Consider the following 21,329-nt stretch of genomic DNA (forward strand, 5'->3'; position numbering starts at 1 on the left):
AATGTGGTATATACATTCAATGGAATTATTTAACCTTTAAAAAAGAAGAAAATTCTGCACTATGTGACAACACAGTGAGCCTTAAGAACATCATCTAAATGAAATAACACAGTCACAGAAAAATAGTTATAGCATGATTCCACTTATATGAGTTACTGAAAATAATTAAACTCATGTAATCAGAGAGTACAATGGTGGTTGCCAGGGACTGCAGGGAGGGAGAAATGGAAAATTTCTAATCAATGAGCATAATGTCTCAATTATAAAAGATGAATAAGTTCTCTAGCTCTACTGTACAACACTGCCATTGTATTTAACAACACTTAAAAAGTGTATCATACGCTTAAAATTTGTTAAGACAGTAGACCTTGTGTTAAGTGTACTTACCACAGTAAAATAAAATTTTTCAAAACCACTACCTATAAAGTGAATGAGTGAGAAATTGGACATTAAAATCAATAGTCTCGTTTTAAAAAGAATTAAAAGAGAGAAAAGGAAACTACAAGGTGAAGTTATGTGCAACATCTGTAAGTGATAACAGATTAGCATGCCATTGAGACCTTTCTTTTGGTGAACTACTTCAAACTTGTGCTGAGTGTTTACTTTAGAGTGTCTAGATAAATCATAGGTTAAATAATTCAATGCCTTTAGCAATCACAGAAGCCAGAACTCTCTTGAGAGGGACAAAATCTACATATCAAATACAGAACTACAAGTCTGGATGACTCATTGCAGTTTTCGAAATATATGATCTTTCATGTATATGTAACCATTGCAGTAGAAGGTCCTGGTGCAAAATACAGTGATGTGTTTGGAGACACTTTAGAAAAAGGTATTATATAGACATATTCCCGTTACCATGAATGTTGGGTAATTGGACCTTGGCAAATTGGACCCTGAACGCTTAAGAATTTTCTTCAAAGGCATTCTTCCTCTTATGGTGACAGATACAAGCAACATTATTTTTATTCACAGTGTGAATACCCTATGAAATATTGCACTTTAAAATAATTTTGGTAATACCATTTTTATAAGATGCGTTCATTATACAACTGTTCACTTTGCAAATAATTAAAATGTTCTTAGATTTATGTGCTGATTTCCTATGAAGTCTATAGGTAGCTTATACAAGTATATATTCATTTACTTCTGTTTTTTGATGTTCATTTCTCCTTTTGTAGCTCAAGCTACTTTGTATCTTTGAAAATATCCATCTTTTGGTCTTTGTAGGTGCAGCATTCCACATTATTAACATAACCTGGGAAGAGTTCTTTTTGTAAGCGTTTGTCTGATACATCTTGACAACTCTGAATACTATTTTCCTTCTATTGTACTTGTAAATTTCATTTCCTTATTCTGCTTTATAATTAAATGCTATTTCAGCAAACATAAAAAATGCAAAAATGGTTAAACTGTCTTCAAGTTGAAAAGAAAATGCATCTTTCTTGACACCACCTTTGGATAGAAAATTGGGAAATCACAAAGACTACCTCACAAGGTCATTGGTCAGATTAAAGAAATAATACCTGTCATAATACAGTAACTGCACAGTAAATGTGCACTGCTCATGATTTAAAGTGTTGAAGATTGTAGTCCAGTAGTATACTCTATGCTTTTAACTTAGGAACATTTTTTTATGTGGGAGAAATTCCCCTGAATGATGAGGAATTTGGTCCATTTTAGGTGGATGGAGTTTCCAGCATGCCGTTCAATTTCTATCAAGGCTATGGCTGTGAAACTAAGAGTGTGGTTTCATTAAATGGTGCTTTTAATCTGCATTAGTTTATGTGAGAAAGTGGTGGATTTTGTTTTTTCTTTTATCATTCCAGTTTCCTTTCAGTTTCCAAATTAAATGCCCTTCTTAAATATTTGCAGAGAGTCTGAAAATTTTAGTGAGAGGAAGATTAACAGTCTCAGCAGTGTCTTGTGAGGTTACAAAGTAATGTCTATTGTCTGTACAGAAAAAGCTGCTCACTTTTGCTAAGCCTAATCCCTGAATTTATGGTTTGCACTGCTTTGATTGATTGATTTGTCTTTCTAGGTCAGAGGTGTTGAATTCTGGTGCCCTTTGGATCCCCTGCCCATCTTTATAATAATTTTCCTGGCCTCTCCTTGTGTATTTCCACCCCTCTTCCTTTCAGTCCGTGCCAGCTCGCATTTCTTCTATGTTTCTGTCCTCTTAGCCTGGCATGGCAACTCTGACTTCTCCACCCTCTCCATGGTGACCTCCCGAGGGTGCCATGTCCCGTAAGTCTTGCAGCGAGTTGGCACTGCCCCCCAATTCCATGGCAGGGACTGCTGGGAAGAAATGTCAATGGCATCTCTTCTGATGACCAGCTCAAGCTAATCCTGTTTGTTTTTACCAATGTAGTCGTGGCCTGCTAGTATGCAAGCCTGGGAACCCGCTGCTGCCGTTTCCTGTGATGGCCACTGTTTCTCTTTATCTCAGTTTCTTCTTCATCAGCCAGACTCAGCCAGACTTCCTTCAGAGGGGCTTTGTGTTTGAGAGGCCTCGCTAGGAGGCCCATCCTCATCTTTGGAGAACTGGCAGCTGTCACAAGGCAAGGCAAAGAATGTTCCATCTAAATATTTTTTTAAAAGAACATTTCAGTCTGAGGGTAAAACGTGACCATTCACTTGGGATGGTCCCCGACTGTGACCAACTTCACGCTGGTGAAGCATTTAGAATGACTTAAATCATTTTCTAATGGAAAAACCAAACCTTTTGGAGCTAAAAAAAAATTAAAAAGTGATTAAGAGGTTTTTTCCAAGAAATCCCAGATAGGGCATCATTTTCCTGATTTAGACCCTGCAAGCAAGAAAGGCTTGGAAAGAAAGACCTCCGCACATCCACGGGGGACCTCTGCACATCCACGGAGAGACGTCCGCACATCCACGGAGACACCGCCGCACATCCGTGGAGAGACCTCTGCACATCCTTAGCTCACGCAGTTTAAATCGGCCACTGTTAACACATCCTGCAATACAGCAAACACTCACTGCGTTCAAAACACAAAACAGTCTAAAGTGTGGAATCCTGAGCTTTTGCCATTGTTGATAGGATAAAGAACCCATGCCCATTCTTCAAGGGTACAAAAGCCCTAAATTACTTACAATGCAAACCGTGCTCCCGTCAAGCAGCTGCTACAGCTTCCCTTACAGAGTATTAGAGTAAACCAGCCCCGTTCTAATGCTCTACAGCTTCCCTTACAGAGTATCAGAGTAAACCAGCCCCGTTCTAATGCTCTACAGCTTCCCTTACAGAGTATCAGAGTAAACCAGCCCCGTTCTAATGCTCTACAGCTTCCCTTACAGAGTATCAGAGTAAACCAGCCCCGTTCTAATGCTCTACAGCTTCCCTTACAGAGTATCAGAGTAAACCAGCCCCGTTCTAATGCTCTACAGCTTCCCTTACAGAGTATCAGAGTAAACCAGCCCCGTTCTCATGCTCTCATGATTCCCTTCTGGGTGGCGGTGCACACTACGAGCACTCTGGAAGGGCGCTCAAAGCAGGAGCTCCTGGGAGCCTGTGTGTTTAAATATTAAAATATAACCCAGTGTGGAATTGGAATCATTTTCTTCAGGCACAGGAAAGCCACATCTTTGTTTTTCTCCTTCCACTATTACCTTTATAAGGCCTTGTGTAAAACTGTGTCCCAAAGAGGAGATTTACTTATTTAACCTCATCAGTAATACTCACCATTAATACAAAGGGTCCCCTCAGATGGGACTTGCACCTGCCGGGAAGGTGGGGCAAAGACTATGAGTCCCACCTCCTTCCAGTAGAGCTACCTTGGGACACCGTGTGATTACTACTCTGAATCACTAAGGGGAGGCCTGGGTCCAGCAGCTAAAACATCTGCTTCTGAGACAGTCAGAAATTCCACCCCATCCCTGGCTCACATCCTGAGCTGACTGTGCCCAGGGAATGTTGTGTTTCCTCAAGTCAGGTTTTGAATCAGTGCATTTACTGTGTTTTTGTTGTTGTTGTTGTTGTTGTTGTTGTTGTTGTTGTTTTTATCCTGGAGGGTATTCCAATATTTGCAGTATGTCCTCTTCACACTGTTTGTAGCTGTGGCTCCCAGAAGAGTAGTTCCAGGAATGGGGGCGAGTACTAAGGGCAGAGCTCCGCCTCCTGCCTCCCTCCTCCTCTCTGGGGGTCTGAGGGTCCAAGGCTAGCCTCTCACTATTGCTGAATGTAGTCGTTAGAAACCATTTGGACCAGAGCACAGAAGCGTGGTGACCAGGACCTGGGAACAGAGGAAATGAGGAGGTGTTGGTCAGTGGTCCAGACTTGCAGTTCAGCTCTGCAGGTCTAACGTACAGCAGGGAGCCTTGGATAATACCATATCGTGTACTTGAAATCTGCTAACAATATTGTATACTTGTAACTGGCTAAGAAGGTGAATCATAAATGTTCTCACCACCAAAAAAAAAAAAAAAGCGACTGTGAGGCGATGGATGTGTTAATTAGCTTGTACACGAATGTCAAATCACATCATACACCTTGAACATAGAGAATTTTTATTTGTCAATTATAGCTCAATAAAGCCAGGGGTAAAAATATGTCTGAAACCAACCTGGGGTCCAGTGAGCCTCGGTCACTGCTCTCTTGATGATGCGGACGGATAGCGCTTCCTAGTTCCTATCTGTAGAATGGGGATATATTCATATTGTTGTGAACATCGGGTAGAGTGGGGATATGTTAGTTATTTGGAATGTGGACTGACTCCTAGTAATTTGTAATAAGTGTAAGTTATTACCAACACAGGTCACTGCTGGCCGGCACTGTGGCAGGGCAGGCTCTGTGCAGAATATGCAGATAATTGTTGAAGACATAGAGTGTTAACATAAGGAGAAAAAATAATGAGTAATATACCACGAGGAGGGGCAGGCTGTCGGCAAAGGTGCCAATGCCACGGGAAGATGGGAGCCAGAAGGGCGGAGAGGACTGGAGGAGGCCGGATGAGAGGGCGTCGAGGCATGGGCAGAGCACCAACGGCACGAGGAGAAGGGAGGTCTGTGCCGGGATATTGCGCCAGTGCGTGCACCACGGGGGTACAGTAACAGGTTGGTTTGTAAGCAAGCACGATACATAGAGCCTTGAGTTTCATGCAAATAATATTAACCCTAATTCTGTAGGCTCTGGGTAGCCATGGTACATTTTTGAGTAACAGTAGTAGTTGGAGAATACAGCATCCGATGGGATGCGAATCTGAAAGCAGGCAGTGGGTGGGGGAGGGCAGAGGCAGAACTGCTACGCAAGAAAGGAAACCGAGAAAAGGCTGGATGTCTCCAGCAACGTGCGAGGGGCACCTGCTTCCCCCGGGGGTCCTGGCCCAGATCTGCCAGCATCACCCAGTCCCCAGGGCCTCCTAGCCAGAGGCGAACTTATCGCAGAGCCTGTAAAGGTTAAGCCCGAGGACCCCTCACTAACAGAAGCCTTCTCCCAGGTCTTGGGGGAGGTCATAGCTGTGTGTTCACTTGGTCTTTTACTGCCTGTGATATTTACAAGTGCAAGATGTTTTATACAAGGCTGCTGTCTTTCTCTCCTCTGACGTCCCCTGTCACCCGCTCCTTTTATTAAGGGCCGGTGATTATCACCCGGCTTAAGGGGACGCTTTCCAAACGAGGTTAGTGGAATATGGTGCACGGAGACTTCTGTCCAGGATGACGTCCACCCCGATGTTATTGTTCTCTAAGGTCCAGGGCTTCATGGCACTCCAGTGGGTGGCATGAAGGAGAAACCTGGAGCTCACGGCTCGCGTATGGGAGCCCCAAACTTTACACGACAGCAGCCTGAGGCTTTTTCCACGCTGCAGAATCCTAAACATGCAGGTCCTATTTCCAATAATGCTTCAAGTTTAAGTAAACATCTAAAACTGCTTATAATGTAATTCTGCTTCCCCATGCTGGAGGAGATAAATATATTCTGAGCCTTGCTCCTAGAAAATAATGTTATTAAATCATTGTCATGGAAAGTCGTGATCAAAGAGCTTGCAGCCAAAAGATGCAGGGCAGGTGAGTATTATGAAGGAGGGCCAGTGATCAGATTAATAAAAATAAGATCTGTTCCTTTTAGATGTGATTTTTGTGGTATCCACAGTTTTAAAATATTTATGACATTTTTCTCATTAGAAACAAATATTGATTTTATAATAATTCATATTAATTTATATTAATGTTATAATTTTGCATTCTTTTCCTAAAAAGGGCCTAGGTTGCATTAACATCAGGTGACTGACATGGCCTCCTTAGGGGAGCCACGTGCCCCTCTGTGGCATCATGGCGTCACTCCCTGCTATGCTTCCCCGGGCCTGTCACTAACCCTTCACAACCTGCCCTGCTTGGAGCAGCCTTCGTCCTCTGGGCTCTGATGTGGCTCTCTGACTGCTGCACCCCTCACCTTTCCCACTTCAGCCTGGTGGTCTGGGGACCAGATCTCGCCCGGCCAACACAGAGCTCCCGTCTTGCCAACAGGGCCTCCTTGTCTGCAGGTGTCTGCCCTGCCCTGGTGTGGGGCCTTCACAGGACACACCAGACCCCACAGTGTACCTGTCCTCAGGGGTGTTAGTCTTTATATAAATCTAGCACAGTGCCCCACAAAGGACTCTTAATAAGGGAGGCGCCTGGGCTAAGCTGGGGAGAATGCTCAACCAGGCGGCCAGACCTTGGGAAAACCCTTGTGCCTGTGAAGCAGGGACAGGGCCCCAGGGAGAGAGGGAGGCCCACCGTCAAAACCATGTTTCCCAGGACAAATCCGAATAAATAACACATGCAAGAAACAAAAAAACATGTATTTGAGTTATACTTCCATACCTGAGAAGGAAGACATAAAAATCGTTTTACTCTAATCACTGCATTATACATTGTTAGAGAAGAAATCTGAACCACCTTAAATTGGCAAGGGCCTGTTACTACCATTTTGTAAAGAAAACAGCCAGTGGCTTCTTTTCCTGATGTGTTTATCTAACTCAAGCTGACAAGCTGAGGCCCAATGGGGGAAAGAGGCTGTGTCCCCAGCAAGTGTCTCCCGCAACCAGAATCTCAAGGGTCCCATCCTGCGCTAATCTCCTTTTCTTCATTTGGCCCTCTTCTTTAATAAAGGAAGGGGCAAAAGTGTGAGGAAATAATTTCCAAATTTTCTAGAAGCTACAGATGGATATTGTGAAGAAGCATAATTTTTCTTCTGTTTTGTCAAAATGCTCCGCGTGTCACAGTAATTGATGGCTTATTTGGAAATTATTGAGCTCTGCAGTGACTGAAACAAATCATGAACTTGGGCTGTTCAAACCTGATGGTTGACACTGGAGGGTCCACACGAGTTTCATCCGTTAGTATTTCAACACATTACTTTCATAGCATTAAGGAATTATATAGAATCTTTATTTTCAGATAGACATTGTAAGAATTTTTTTTCTTTGCAAAAAGGAAGGATGATTAATGCCATTACAAAGAAAGTTTATGAGAGAAATAAAAATATTTCTCTGTGGGTGGGAAGTGTTTCTTCAACATTCAGTCAAATGTAGACACAATAAAACATCCACACCATGCACAGCCTCACTCTGCCTTAAAGTGGCATTCGTGGCAGGATTTCAGAATGAAGAAGAGCTTGCACCCCGAACACTGTAGGACGCTTCCCTCTGCTACGGGGAAAGAACACAGCCGTGTGTGGGATGGGGGTGGGGATTCCCGCCTCGCTCTGCAAGCCTCCACCTCATGGATGGTTCTCGAATACGTCATGCAGAATTCAGACCTGTGAAAGTCCTTCCAATAATGGAAGATGGGACATAGGAAGAAGTCATCCCATCATGTTCTTCTTGCAAAAGTAAGATGGAGAAATGAGAAAAAAATGGAAAATTAGTTTCAAGAGGGAAAGGCTAACTCTAGGCAGGGATACGGAAATGTAAAATTTCAGAGTCGGAAGGTTCCTTACCTTTGATTGAATCTGACACTTGCATTGTACATATGAGGAGACTGAGGCTCAGGAAGGTAAAGCGTGTCACACAGTTTGTGAACAAGGTGAATGTGGAGGACACTTCTGCACTGACGTTCTTCCACACGTCCTGAATCTAACACCCAGACTCAGCTGCTGCGGCCCCTCTCAGTCGCATCCAGGGAAGTGGATTTGGGCTGCGAGTTTAGAATAATTGGTACTTAGTAGCTGTGTGACTGGATGAAGGTTACCCAATGTCTTAGGCCTCAGTTTACCCTTGGAAGGAAGGGTGGTCATTGTCTCTGTGTCCGGAACCCAGGCACCTGTGCCTCCTGGGAGGGACGCTGGAACACGCCTTCCATCCAGCCCTGTGCTGTCCTGATCTCAAACTACATCTTAAAGTGCTTTATGGGGAAGGGGCACCAAATGCCCCTTCATGGGGATGGAGAGAGAAGATAAGGAGAAAAAGGGCAAACAAGAGGGCCCCGTTTGCCGGTCACTCTCTGTCTTACCTTGTGTATGGAATGAAAAGGCCCGTTCAGAAATCGTTAGTGGAGGGTCCGGTAATTCAAAATGCTTTTGGTATATTGAGGAATGTTGGCAAAATTCTTCAAGTTTTCTGAGTTTCAGTTTCTCTGTTATACTTAGGTTAAACAAGCAAAAAGCTTTGAACAATTTCAGATTCTTTCCAAAATTCCGATGGGGCTTTTATAGAGAATATTGGTTACTTTGACATTATTGATCACATTGGCGGGCCCTGGATATGCTTGGGAGAACATTTTCATCCTTCTCTTCTCATTCCTCAATCCAGTAAACCTGTGTTCAAAGAAAGAAGGAAGTAAAACTTAAAAATGCCCATATATGCCTCCCTGACCATTAAATTCATAACTAACTGAATTTTAGTTACAGTATTGAATATGTTCTCTGTGCCAATATAGCCTGTTACACATTTTAGTCAGAAATCATTGTTAAGCCCAAATCCCACCAGGCTGGAGGGAAGGCGGCTGTCAGCTCACAGTCTGTTCTGCAGGGATGCCTTTGAACTTGCTGCTTCACCATCTATATGCCTGGCCCACGCTACACCTCACTGACGTCTTGGCTTCTGTATGGCCTTCCCATGTCCCCAGCACCTGCACACCCCAGCACCCTCTCCCGCCTTCCCCACTCTCGGTCTGGACGGGCTCCTCTGACAAACTGGACGCTTCTCCCCCAGGGCCCGTGGTTCACGTGAGTCAGCAGAGCTCTGCTCCACACGGTCCCTCCGGGCCTGAATGGGTGAGCAGGTCCCATGGGCCCTTCCAGGGCCCTCCTAGGAGTGGCACACACCACTCTTCCAGGGCCCTCTAGGAGTGGCACACACCACTCTTCCAGGGCCCTCTAGGAGTGGCACACACCACTCTGCCTGTGTTTCACCTTCTGGTGAGTGAGGTGGCCACACCCAGCCCCAAACGGGGAACAGTCCTATCACACGCCTGCAAGCAGGGAAGCTGCGGTATTTGGCAAACAGCACCAATGACTGTCATGATCTGTACCTAGCCGCTGAATATTAGCTTGTCTCTTTCTCATCAGGGAAAAATACACTCTCCCATCTTCAAGGGAGGCAACTCAGAAGGTCAGCCTTGTCCTGGCCCAAGGTCAAGGTTGTGTATCCATGTGTATATACCTGTCCGGGGAGAGACATCAGGTCTGGATGTGGTTTTCTTTGATCCACCGACCTGTCAACGAAGAAACCTATCTGACCTCCGTCCCGCTCCAAACACGCAGTGTGTGTTCTGAGGGGGAAAGGGCCAGCCTGAGCCCCCACTGGGCAGATCCTGATGGGCTGGGTTCCCGGAGGTGAGGCTTTTCTTAGATTCAGCTCTAATTCTTTCCCTAGGGCGGGGCCCCTGAGGTATGTTTTCTCTCGGACTCTTGCCTCCATTGTCTGGGAATGTATTCTTTTTCCATTAACCATTTTTGCCATGGTAAGGTGGGCATTGGATAATACACCTGCTTTGGGGTCCAAGCAGAGGCTGCCGTCTGCCCATGGAAGACAGGCAGGCAGCAGTACCATTCAATCTCAAGTAGTCATTCTTCTTCCTGACTTGTGGTTCCTTTGGCAGAACTTCCTTAAAACTGAGCCAACTTTCTACCTGAGGCCAGCTTCGCATGTGCACAGCCGCATCTGAGTTCTTTTCTCCGGGCAGTGCCAAGAGCTGCTGTGCATCTTTGCTTCTGCAGGCCAGTGCCACTCCCTCTCCCTGGCTTTACTCTGGCCCTTTCTCTCTGAAGTATAGGTATCTGGGCCCTACAGCCTTCAGTGGAAGGGCCACACCTTAGTTTCTTTTCCTTGAGCCATATTTGCATAGTTAAAGACGTTACAGGGTGGCAGCCTAATCCATTTAGAGGCTTTAGCAGTGGGGGTGATTATTTCTGCTACGTTGTTTCAGCAGGCTCTGGCACTGCAAGCTGTGCTCCATGTTCTGCTGTAGAGATGAGGACGAGAGGCACTTGCCTCTCCCAGCCCCGCCAGACCCCAAGTGTGCTTTGTCTTTCTTTCCTCTAACAGCTTTCAAATCACCGGGTTCTTTTGGAGATAATTTCCTTCCTGTGGTAACTTACCAAGCACAGAGAATAGCACTCAACGCATTCTAATAACCATTCCTTTTCCAACCTCTGCCCAGAGAGCTACCCACTCCTTAGACGGGTTCTGTCTCATTAGAGGTTTCACCCATGCGAGGCACCGGGCATCTGGCCTCCAGTCCCGCATTCCTGAGCCCTAAGCATCAATGCTACCTGCTTTCGTTTCGTTTTGAACCCCATTTTTGTATCAGTCAGCACATGCTAGGTTATATGACAGAAGCACACATGCACACACTCACGCACACGCTAACACACACACGTTCACTGTGTGACTCTGGGTTCAGAGTCTGTCAGCGAGAGGCAGGCCACATTTTGGAAGGCGGGAACGAGGCTGAGGCCATTCATCCCCAAGGGCACATTCAGACAGACACATGGACTTGGGAGGGTCCATCTGGTTGCTGAGATGCCACGCATGACCTGCCATGGCTGCTGAGCCTCAAGAGGCTTCTGGAAAAACTCGCTGAGAACCTGCTCCCAGCTCCTGCTTTCCTGCCGTTTGCTCCCCCAACTGCGCAAATGCTTACGCAAGACTCACATCGCCCGTTCCATAATTCCCTCTGTGCTGGATGCCTAGATACCTTTTGTTTCCTCTAACTTGAATCCTTAGTAATGCACCAGCCTTATTTCTGTGTGTGGCGTGAATGACCACCAGCCTATTTATTTAAGGCCTGTCTTCCCTGAATAGAATATAAACTCTAGGAGGGAGGGGGTTTCTTGTTGGCACAGTGCTGGGTCTTCCTTGGTTTGAAAAGTGTGGCATACTCAGAGAAGCAAGGAAATGATGAATGAATGCATTAGTTAATGAAAGACCAGTTGAATTATAAACCTGAAATTGAATTGCCTATCACAGAAAGATTCTAAAATGGGAAACTCAATGGAAATGGTAAATATGGGATTTGTTGAGAATCACAAAATTCAGACTCTGCAAAAGTGATACATTTATAATATCTAATGCATAACAAAAATTATGAAAGGTATAAAAATCCCTTACAATCAGCCTCTGCATCCCTCTTACCATGAACCTAAAATAATTCTTTAAACTGTGGTGAGGGGAATGGCCTCTGAGGCAGCCCAGTCTACAGACACTTCTGTGGGTCTCCTAGAGTGCCCCTAGGATAGAATCAGTCCTATTTGATGGCTGCAGTAAAGTCTTACTGGGCACCGTGAACATTGCAGTGGCTTCAACCCTGGGCCTTTGCCTCTGTAATTTGTACCTCTTCAGCCTGCACTTGGAATCAGCACTTGGCTTGGGTGGCTGTCCTCTCTACAGTTCTTGGTTGTATTTTATTTCTTACTTTTCTTTTTGTTTTGCTTTTTGTTGTTTGAGAAGACTCAAGGACAAATAGTCGTAACTATTATATAAACGAATATGCATGGATCACTTGCTCTCTGCCAGGCACTAAGGGTGCTCATTTAATCACTTCCTTTTATCTTCATAACACCTTGAGGAGGTGGACACTATTGTGTCCCCCACTTTATAGATCAGAGAATCGAGGCTCCAGTAGGTCCTGCTACCTGTCAGGGCTTGGACTTGTGAGCCTAGGGTTTGCCTCCACACCCTGAAACAGATTCTACTGTCTCCCTTAGCTCTTCTTCACACTTCATCTATTTATTGCAACTTAAGGTTTACATTATGTCACATGATGTTACTATACTGTTGACGAATAATATTGGTCATCATTCACTGAGTGCTTGCCATGTTGAAGCAGTCTCTATCAGAAAGAGAACTGGGGAGGTGAGGATGTTGACATGGAGAGAACACAGAGCGTTTGACAAAGAGAACAAATTATACAGAACATTTATTAATAGAACTGCCTTGCCTCTCCTTCTGCTCTGTTTCAGGAATACCAAATTGACATATTTTTTGCTCAGACCTGGACAGATAGTCGCCTTCGATTCAATAGCACAATGAAAATTCTCACTCTGAACAGCAACATGGTGGGGTTGATCTGGATCCCAGACACCATCTTCCGCAATTCTAAAACCGCAGAGGCCCACTGGATCACCACCCCCAACCAGCTCCTCCGGATTTGGAATGACGGGAAAATCCTTTACACTCTGAGGTAAGATGCTGCATCGATCTCCGATTACTCCGGGTTTAAAATGGGATCCTTAATTTGAATCGTTGTAGGAATGAGACCCGATTTTTGTCTCTAAGTCTGTTCTCTTTCACGTGAGACATGCTACAGCATCCTGAGAAAGTTGGCCTTCATGCCACACGTGTAAAAATAAAAGCATACAGGTGATCCACAGAGAATATAAGCTCATTTCTTCAGAATCCATTTCTGCTGGAAGCAGGCTGTGAAAGTTATTCTTAATAGATTTACACCGTGGGTCCTCTCGCCTAGGAAAAGACAGATGTCGGCGCACTAACCAACAAATGCAGTTTGAGTGAATCTGAGACCACAAGGAAGATGGGGAGAGTAGGCCCCTTTCCCAAGCACATCCCTGAGGGAAGCAGCAGCTCCCCCGGAGCGTGTCCTCCTAGAGGCAGGGAAGTCTTCCAAGAAACCCAGAGAGGTGAGGGAAACTGAGCTTCCAAGGAACCCAGAGAGGTGAGGGAAACTGAGCTTCCAAGAAGGAAACTGACTCGCCACAGTCACCACTGGGAGCCCGTCTCCCCCAGGTCTTTCTGCTGGGATGGTCAGAGTCTAACTGAACACACAGCAACACAGCACTAGCAATGTTGAGCCCTCCACACTCCTGTCTGCTCGCCCAGCACAGGGACTGGACGGTCCCTCCAGCAGTGTCCTTTGAGCGGTTGGTGCTGCTCCAGAGGGCACTGCACTCCCTTCTTCCTGATGGCTCAGAAGCCCTGGGTGCATCTAGCCTTTGCTCTCACCGGCTCGCTCTCATTGCCCCAGGGCACAGGGCTGCTTCTTGCACCTGCTCTGTGGCTACATCTCCCCGCTCTGCTCTTTCTGCCTCAGGGCTTGACCCTTGTCACTTTCCTCTCCTTACCCATCCTTACTGGCTTAGCTCATCCATCCTGAGAATGAAAGCTGTGTGCGTACTGAGATTTCCACAAGGAGAAATCTGATTCCTAACATTAAATAAATGTCCACAGCACACACATAGGCCCAGATGGACTTTAAAATAAGCAGACGGTGAGAGAGCATTAAAGTTTCAGGGAAATCCTCGTTTTGCCAGGGAGGGAACAATTACAGCAAAAAAAGAAAAAAAGCCACAGCTGGGAACTGTGCGGATGAAATATGTTGAGAGCTGGGGTTTGTAGAAGTTGTCTCCTCGTCAGTTGTACAGCCATACACCGGAGACTCTGACGTGACATAAAGCCTCAGCAAGCCAGGGCCAAGACCCAGCCAGTTCTGGGACCCCGTGTAGACACTGAAGTATGAGGCTACTGCCCTGGGAGGAGGCAGGACCCCCATTTGGCAGAGCCACCACCTGCCTAGTGAAATATGGGGCAGTTGTCCAAACAGGAAATCCCCCCGATGCGTGCATTAATTTGGCATAATAGCTGTTTAGATAAACACACCATTTTCCAAATGGAGGAAGGATTTAATTCAAACAGATTGACAACAACAACTTATAAAACAACAGTTGGTTTTGTCTCCTCTCTGACTTGGCGTGTATTTCTAGACACAGTTGGAATTTTACTAACTGGAATTCTCTGTGCCACTGATAGTTAAAAGCAAAACAAAATAACCCAACATGGAAGCAACACAGCACAGTCTCACCGTGAATGGTTCCCTGGCCAAGAGTGAGCCGCGTGTGCTGCCCTGGGTGACGGAGCGGCCCTCCCCATCCCCACATGGGGTGCCGTAGCAGCCGCCAGCCTTGCCCTGTGCTGTCTGCTGACCTGGACTGACGCTGGGCTCTTCCGCAGGCTCACCATCAATGCCGAGTGCCAGCTGCAGCTGCACAACTTCCCCATGGACGAGCACTCCTGCCCGCTGATTTTCTCCAGCTGTGAGTACCAGTCCCGGCCCGGGCGTGCATGCTGTGTGAGGGATGCCTAGCCTGGTGCTGCGTCTGTCAAACAGCCATGCGATTGATCACAGTGTCCCTGCACACACAGAGAAAACTGATGATGGTTTTGGTATTGACTACCTGGGCATTCTCACTCTAGACCTTGTCGCATAAGAGCCACGTTACAAAATAGGTGATCTCGATAAGGCTGTGAGCAACTTGACCATCCATAACATGGAAACATTCAGAAACTGATCAACGTTGATTTACCAAAAGACCCTTATGCTAATGAGCTGTGCATACTATTCAGACGTATACAAAATTCCTACGTAATATTTTAGATTTAACATTATCTTTTTTAAATTTATTTTTAATTTTTATTTATTTATTTATCTATTGAGACTGAGTTTTGCTCTTGTCGCCCAGGCTGGAGTGCAGTAGCACGGTCTTAGCTCACTGCAACCTCTGCCTCCCGGGGTTTAAGTGATTCACCTGCCTCAGCCTCCTGAGTAGCTGGAACTATAGGCACGTGCCACCACGCCCAGCTATTTTTGTATTTTGTATTTTAGTATATTTGTATTTTTGTATTTTGTATTTTTAGTTGGGGTTTCACCATGTTGGTCAGGCTGATCTTGAACTCCTGACCTCAGGTGATCCACCCACCTCGGCCTCCCAAAGTGCTGGGATTACAGGCATGAGCCACCGTGCCTGGCCGATTTAACATTACCTTAAAGCAAGGTGATTTGTCTACTAAGTAGAAAGATACAAATTTTTCTTTAATTTTACTTACATTTGTCTCATTGAACCATTGTAAAATGATTTAATTTTTCATAGTATTTTATCTTCCAACGTTTTACTTATGGTAGATATCATAGTTATCAAGTAATCCTTTATAAGTTCCTAAAGACAACATCTACTGCTAAGTATAAGAGTGCATATAAAAGGAATATCAAATATCAAATCTATACAATTTTTAAGTTAAAATCAAAATGGAAAGATATCTGGTGAATGAATTTACAATGGGGCATTTTAAATGAATTAATCACAAGTACTTATGTATGACTCATAGGAATTCAGTTTATTGTACTGGCTTTCTTTAAAATTGCATATGGGGCCAGGCGCAGTGGCTCATGCCTGTAATCCCAGCACTTTGGGAGGCTGAGGCATGTGGATCACAAGGTCAGGAGATCAAGACCATCCTGGCTAACACAGTGAAACCCCGTCTCTACTAAAAATACAAAAAATCAACTGAGGGTGGTGGCAGGTGCCTGTAGTCCCACCTACTCCAGAGGCTGAGGCAGCAGAATCGCTTGAACCCAGGAGGCAGAGGTTGCAGTGAGCTGAGATCGTACCACTGCACTCCAGCCTGGGTGACAGAGTGCAACTCTGTCTCTAAATAAATAAATAATAAATAAATAAATAAATAAATAAATAAAATTGCATATGGAACATGACAAACAAATCTGATGAAATCTCATGCAGAAGTTTTTGTGGCTTTCTTCATTGAACATTATTGATCTTTCCCTGAACCTTCAAATGAACTGTAAAATATGTTCGTCCCTTATTTTACTTTTGCTTCTGTTCCTTGCATGTGTGGGGCCTGTGGAGGCCCAGGTCCAGGTCTGCAGAGATCAGCAGAGCTCTGCACACTGTGCACGTGTTCTCACCAGAAACCTTATTTCTTTCTGTAATAGCTTCCCCCATTCTGTCATGCTGTAAAAATGTGTTTAAATCATTCACAGAGCCTTTTAAGTGCTCAGTTCCAGGAGGGGATTGTGTGCACATGGACTTACACAATACTGCCAGAAAGAAAAGCGCTTGTATAAATTGTTTTAAAAAGATATTTATAGCAATAACATAAATTCTTAAAGACAATTCACACATACTCGGGGAAATACGTGAAAGCGAATGCCTTTCTGGAATTAGTTGACAATGAGCATAAAGTACTAGGAAGAAATCTGGATAGTAGTAAAAATGGTTTGTGAGACCAGCCACATCTGTTTCCCTGTTTCTGGTGTGTCGTGGTAGTGATGGGTGGTCAGAGTGAATGTGGGAGCCAGTTTCTGGTGTGTCGTGGTAGTGATGGTGGTCAGAGTGAATGTGGGAGCCGGGGGTGGACAGTCTTATATATCGTGACAGAAAGTGGCACTTCCAATGCATGAGCAAAGAAAGGTTATTATATCTGAAAATCAGGGAGTGGCAGGATCAAATTTACATTCAGCAACCGTATAAGATCTTATAAGAGCAAAACTGGATGTGCACGGTTATATGGCAGAAAATCTGAAACACTGGCAACCGTAAATGTGGTGGGGATGTGGGGCAGCAGGAACTCTCACTCACCGCTGGGGGAATGCACAATGTCACAGCCCTTTGGAAGACAGCTGGGTCGTCTCTCACAGAACTAGACATGCTGGTACTATATGATCCAGAATTTGTACTCCTTGGCATTTACCCAAATGAATTAAAACTTATGTCCACACCAAAACCTGCATACAGGTGTTTGTAGCAGCTTTATTCATAGTTGCCAAAATTTGGAAGCAACCAAGATGTCCTTTGGTAGGAGAATGGATAAACAGACCGCGGCACATTCATGCGATGGAATATTCCTCAGCACTACAAACAAGGGAGCTCCCAAGCCATAAAGAGACATGTAGGAAACTTAAATGCCTATTTACTAAGTAAAAGAAACCAGTCTGAAAAGGCTGCATACTCTGATTCCAACTATATGACATTCTGGAAAAGGCAAAACTGTAAAAACAATAGAAAGGTCAGTGGTTGCCAGGGGTTGTGAGCAGAGGGAGGATTTTTAGGACAGTGAAACTATTATATATGATACTGTCATGTTGGACATATTTGTCAAACACATAGAATGTACAACGCTAAGGATGAATGCTAAAATCAGTCCCTGGACTTCAGGTGATAACGACACGTCAATGTAGGTTCATTGATTGTAACAAATGCACTGCTCTGGTGGGGGATGTTGATAGCTGGGGAAAGGAGTACTTGGGAGCTCTATACTTTCTGCTCAATTTTTCTGTGAACCTAAACCTGCTTCTTTTTTTTAAAGTCTAGTAAAAAAAAAAATTATTGGAGGTAAATAAATCAATTAGGAATCTATTGCAGTCATAAACCACAATGTTCCATAATATCAAATTAAAAAAATATCAAATTAAAAAAAAACTTGGTTTCCCGAAATACAAAAGAGTGCTTTAAAGTATAAGTTTTTGAACCACTTTACATGTGTAGCATTAATTCATTTGTATAGGATTCACTATTCATAAATGAGAATAATAACACTCTCCTAATGAAAACACTCATTGGTAACTTGGAGTGATGGAGGATACTTGCATCTAAATCAGTTTGGTGCCTAAGTTGTTTCCACATGATGGGCGTCCATTTTCAGGAAGACGCCGATTCTAATACCAATAAGCAATTGAAAGTGAAGTGAGCCGGGTGCAGTGGCTCATGCCTGTAATCCCAGCACTTTGGGAGGCCGAGGCAAGCAGATCACGAGGTCAGGAGTTCAAGACCAGCCTGGCCATTATGGTGTATCTCTACTAAAAATACAAAAATTAGCCAGGTGTGGTGGCATGTACCTGTAATCCCAGCTACGTGGGAGGCTGAGGCAGGAGACTGGCTTGAACCCAGGAGGCAGAGGTTGCAGTGAGCCGAGATCATGCCACTGCACTCCAGCCTAGGCAATAGAGTGAGACTCCATCTCAAAAAAAAGAAAGGAAAGAAAGTGAAGTGGTGTCCATGTTTGTGAACAGTTAACCTTGCAGTGTCCTGATATTTTTCAATTAAATACACTCAGAAGCTGTATTTTTCCACTTAAAAATTTTACAATAACAAAGTTGAACAACTAGTTATATTCACTATCATACAAATAAAAGTTAGAAAAACTGCCCAAAAGGTACAGTAAGATATAAAGTGATCATAAAATTGACTAACAACTGTTAGGCTGGTCTTGGCTCTCTGAGTAGCAGAAGCAAAACCTCTCAAACAATGACAAGTATGTAAGATTTTCCAATATATGCACAGAGATGAGGCAATAACATTTGCTATATAACATGTTTGGGTAATGGCTTTAACTTTTATTTTTAAATAGTTGAGATTTTTGAAATAATATTTTAATTAATTAAAAATTTCCTATAGCACTTTCTGTAGTCATTGAGTTAAGGATCACGTTTTAAAAATTCCTAAAATGTACTTTAAGAGGTAATGTTATAAGTTTATTTAAACTTGTTAAAATTATTAAAACTACATTTTAAATTACTTATATGGATGAATTAAAAGTGAATTTGATATGGACTCTTGGACAAACATTTTTGGTGTCTAGAACTTGGCCATAATTGTGTAGTTAGTGCACTCATAGAAATTGAACCATAAAGAATATTCAATTGCAAACAGCATTGATTGTTTTATTCATTTCCTATTACTCCTGCAACAAATTACTGTCGCCTTAGTGACTTGAAACAACATAAATTTAATATCTTACATTTCTGTAGATTAGAAATCTGAACTGGGCTAAAATCAAGGTGTGGGCAGGGCAGCATTGCCACCTGGAGGCTCTGGGGGAGAATCTGTGTCCTGGCTTTTTTCAGGCTCCTAGAGGCTGCCCACATTCCTTGACGTGGGTCCCCTTCCTCTATCTTTGGAGCCAACAACAGCACCTCTCTCTGATCCCACTTTTGTCATCATCTCTCTCTTAAACCACAGACAGGAGAGCTCCCTGGGTTTTGAAGACCTGTGTGATTAGATTGGGCTCACCCACATGGGCCAAGATGATCTCCCATCTAAGATCTTTCACTTAATCACATCTTTGAAGTCCCTTCTGCCACATAAAGTGACATAGTAGCAGGTTCTAGGGTTCAGAGTGTGAACATCCTTGCTGGTTACTAGTTTGCCTGCCATAATTACTAGTGACTCAGAGCATTCCAAGACCTGTGAACCTGTCTGGTAGATGTGCCGTTCACAATTCTCAGATTGTGGGGAAAATCTACACAGCAGAACAAGCCCAAAATACATTTCACTAAAAGGAAAAATCATCTCCCGTGAATTATGGCAAACTGTCTTGTTTAATCTGTGTCTTGTTTTGGGAAGTCAGGGGCTCTGAATGGAGGGACCGGCTGGAGCCATGGCAGAGGAACATAATTTGTGAATATTTCATGGACATTTGTCACTTCCCAAATAATACTTTCATAATTTCTTATGCCTGTCTTACTTGAATCTCTTAATCCTGTTATCTTCGTAAGCTGAGGATGTACGTTACCTCAGGGCTACTACTATAATTGTGTTAACTGTACAAATTGATTGTAAAACGTGTGTTTGAATAATACGAAATCAGTGCACCTTGAAAAGGAACAGAATAACAGTGATTTTCAGGGAACAAGGGAAGACAACCTCAAGGTCTGACTGCCTGTGGGGTCGGGCAAAATAGAGCCATGTTTTTCTTCTTGCAGAGAGCCTATAAATGGATGTGCAAGTAGGGAAGATACCACTAAATTCTTTTCCTAGCAAGGAATATTATTAATACCCTGGGGAAGGAATGCATTCCTGGGGGGAGGTCTATAAACGGCCACTCTGGGAATGTCTGTCTTATGTGGTTGAGATAAGGACTGAGATACGCCCTGGTCTCCTGCAGTACCCTCAGGCTTACTAGGGTGGGGAAAAACCCCACCCTGATAAATTTGAGGTCAGACCAGTTCTCTGCTCTCGAACCCTGTTTTCTGTTAAGATGTTTATCAAGACAATACATACACCGCTGAACATAGACCCTTATCAGGAGTTTCTGATTTTGCCCTAGTCCTGTTTCCTAAGAAGCATGTGATCTTTGTTCTCCTTTTTGCCCTTTGAAGCATATGATCTTGTGACCTACTCCCTGTTCTTGCACTCCCTCCCCTTTTAAATTTCTTAATAAAACTTGCTGGTTTTGCGGCTTAGGTGGACATCATGGACCTACTGATATGTGATATCACCCCCAGTGGCCCAGCTGTAAAATTCCTCTCTGTACTCTTTCTCTCTATTTCTCAGCTGGCCGACACTTATGGAAAATAGAAAGAACCTACATTGAAATATTGAGGGCGGGTTCCCCCAATAGTGTCTTAAAATATTTTATGAAAAAAATTAAATAAAAAGGCAAAATATAAATTTTGGGCATTTAATTCTTTACTTCTTAACTTGTTTTGAAAATAATTTGTTTTCTTCTTGGTTTTCTTTTGATTAAATGTCAGCATTATGAAATAAATGTTTCTTTTTGTCCAGCTGATTGCTTAATATATGCTAGTATGAGCTTTATTTTACTCACGAGTTCACTTCCAAAAGTTATATTGCCTTTGAAAAATTAATGTGTCTAGCTTAGTGTAGCTACAGTATATACCTTTAGCTAAACAATGCAATATACATGGATGTCCTAATCTGTTTTAAGTCAAATACAAAATTAATGCCAAAATGTTAAGAATGCCAGTGTTACAACTCTATGCTATTATTTTTTCTGAAGAGAGGGATCTCTTCAAACACATACACACACAGGCACACACACGCATATACACTTCTATAAAATAATATGGGGTGCACCGGACCTCGACATAATCTCTTTCTGTTGCTTAGTTTGAGATGTAGAATATTATATATGCAAAATAAATGTTCATTGGCAATTGTTTAAATTATGTACTAGAATGAAATCTGAAAGGTGAGATGCCATTCCTTTAATTAAACTTTCAGTAATAAAATAATTAGTATCCCACTGTTGACTCTTTATTGTGCAACATTAAATCCTGGGACACCCATCACACTAATGCATGGCACTGCTGCTGTTAGCATGTCTTGAACCTTATCTTTA

The 21,329-nt window shown here is 43.6% G+C and overlaps 1 protein-coding gene across 7 annotated transcripts in view; it reads left to right on the top strand.

The window, feature by feature from the left end:
• Window positions 1–21,329, top strand: part of LOC105497446 (gamma-aminobutyric acid type A receptor subunit gamma3) — a 560,409-nt gene that overhangs the window by 343,468 nt on the left and 195,612 nt on the right. For 6 of the 7 annotated variants that reach the window (XM_011768539.2, XM_071067300.1, XM_071067299.1 and 3 more), the window contains 2 exons: window positions 12,401–12,621; window positions 14,406–14,488. In XM_011768539.2, coding sequence (XP_011766841.1) covers window positions 12,401–12,621; window positions 14,406–14,488 — 304 coding nt within the window. Of the gene's footprint in view, window positions 1–12,396; window positions 12,622–14,405; window positions 14,489–21,329 lie in introns of all 7 variants that reach the window. The other variant, XM_071067298.1, reaches the window with a different exon arrangement.

This window comes from Macaca nemestrina, chromosome 7 (assembly GCF_043159975.1).
Source record: "Macaca nemestrina isolate mMacNem1 chromosome 7, mMacNem.hap1, whole genome shotgun sequence".
Taxonomy (NCBI): Eukaryota; Metazoa; Chordata; class Mammalia; order Primates; family Cercopithecidae; genus Macaca; species Macaca nemestrina.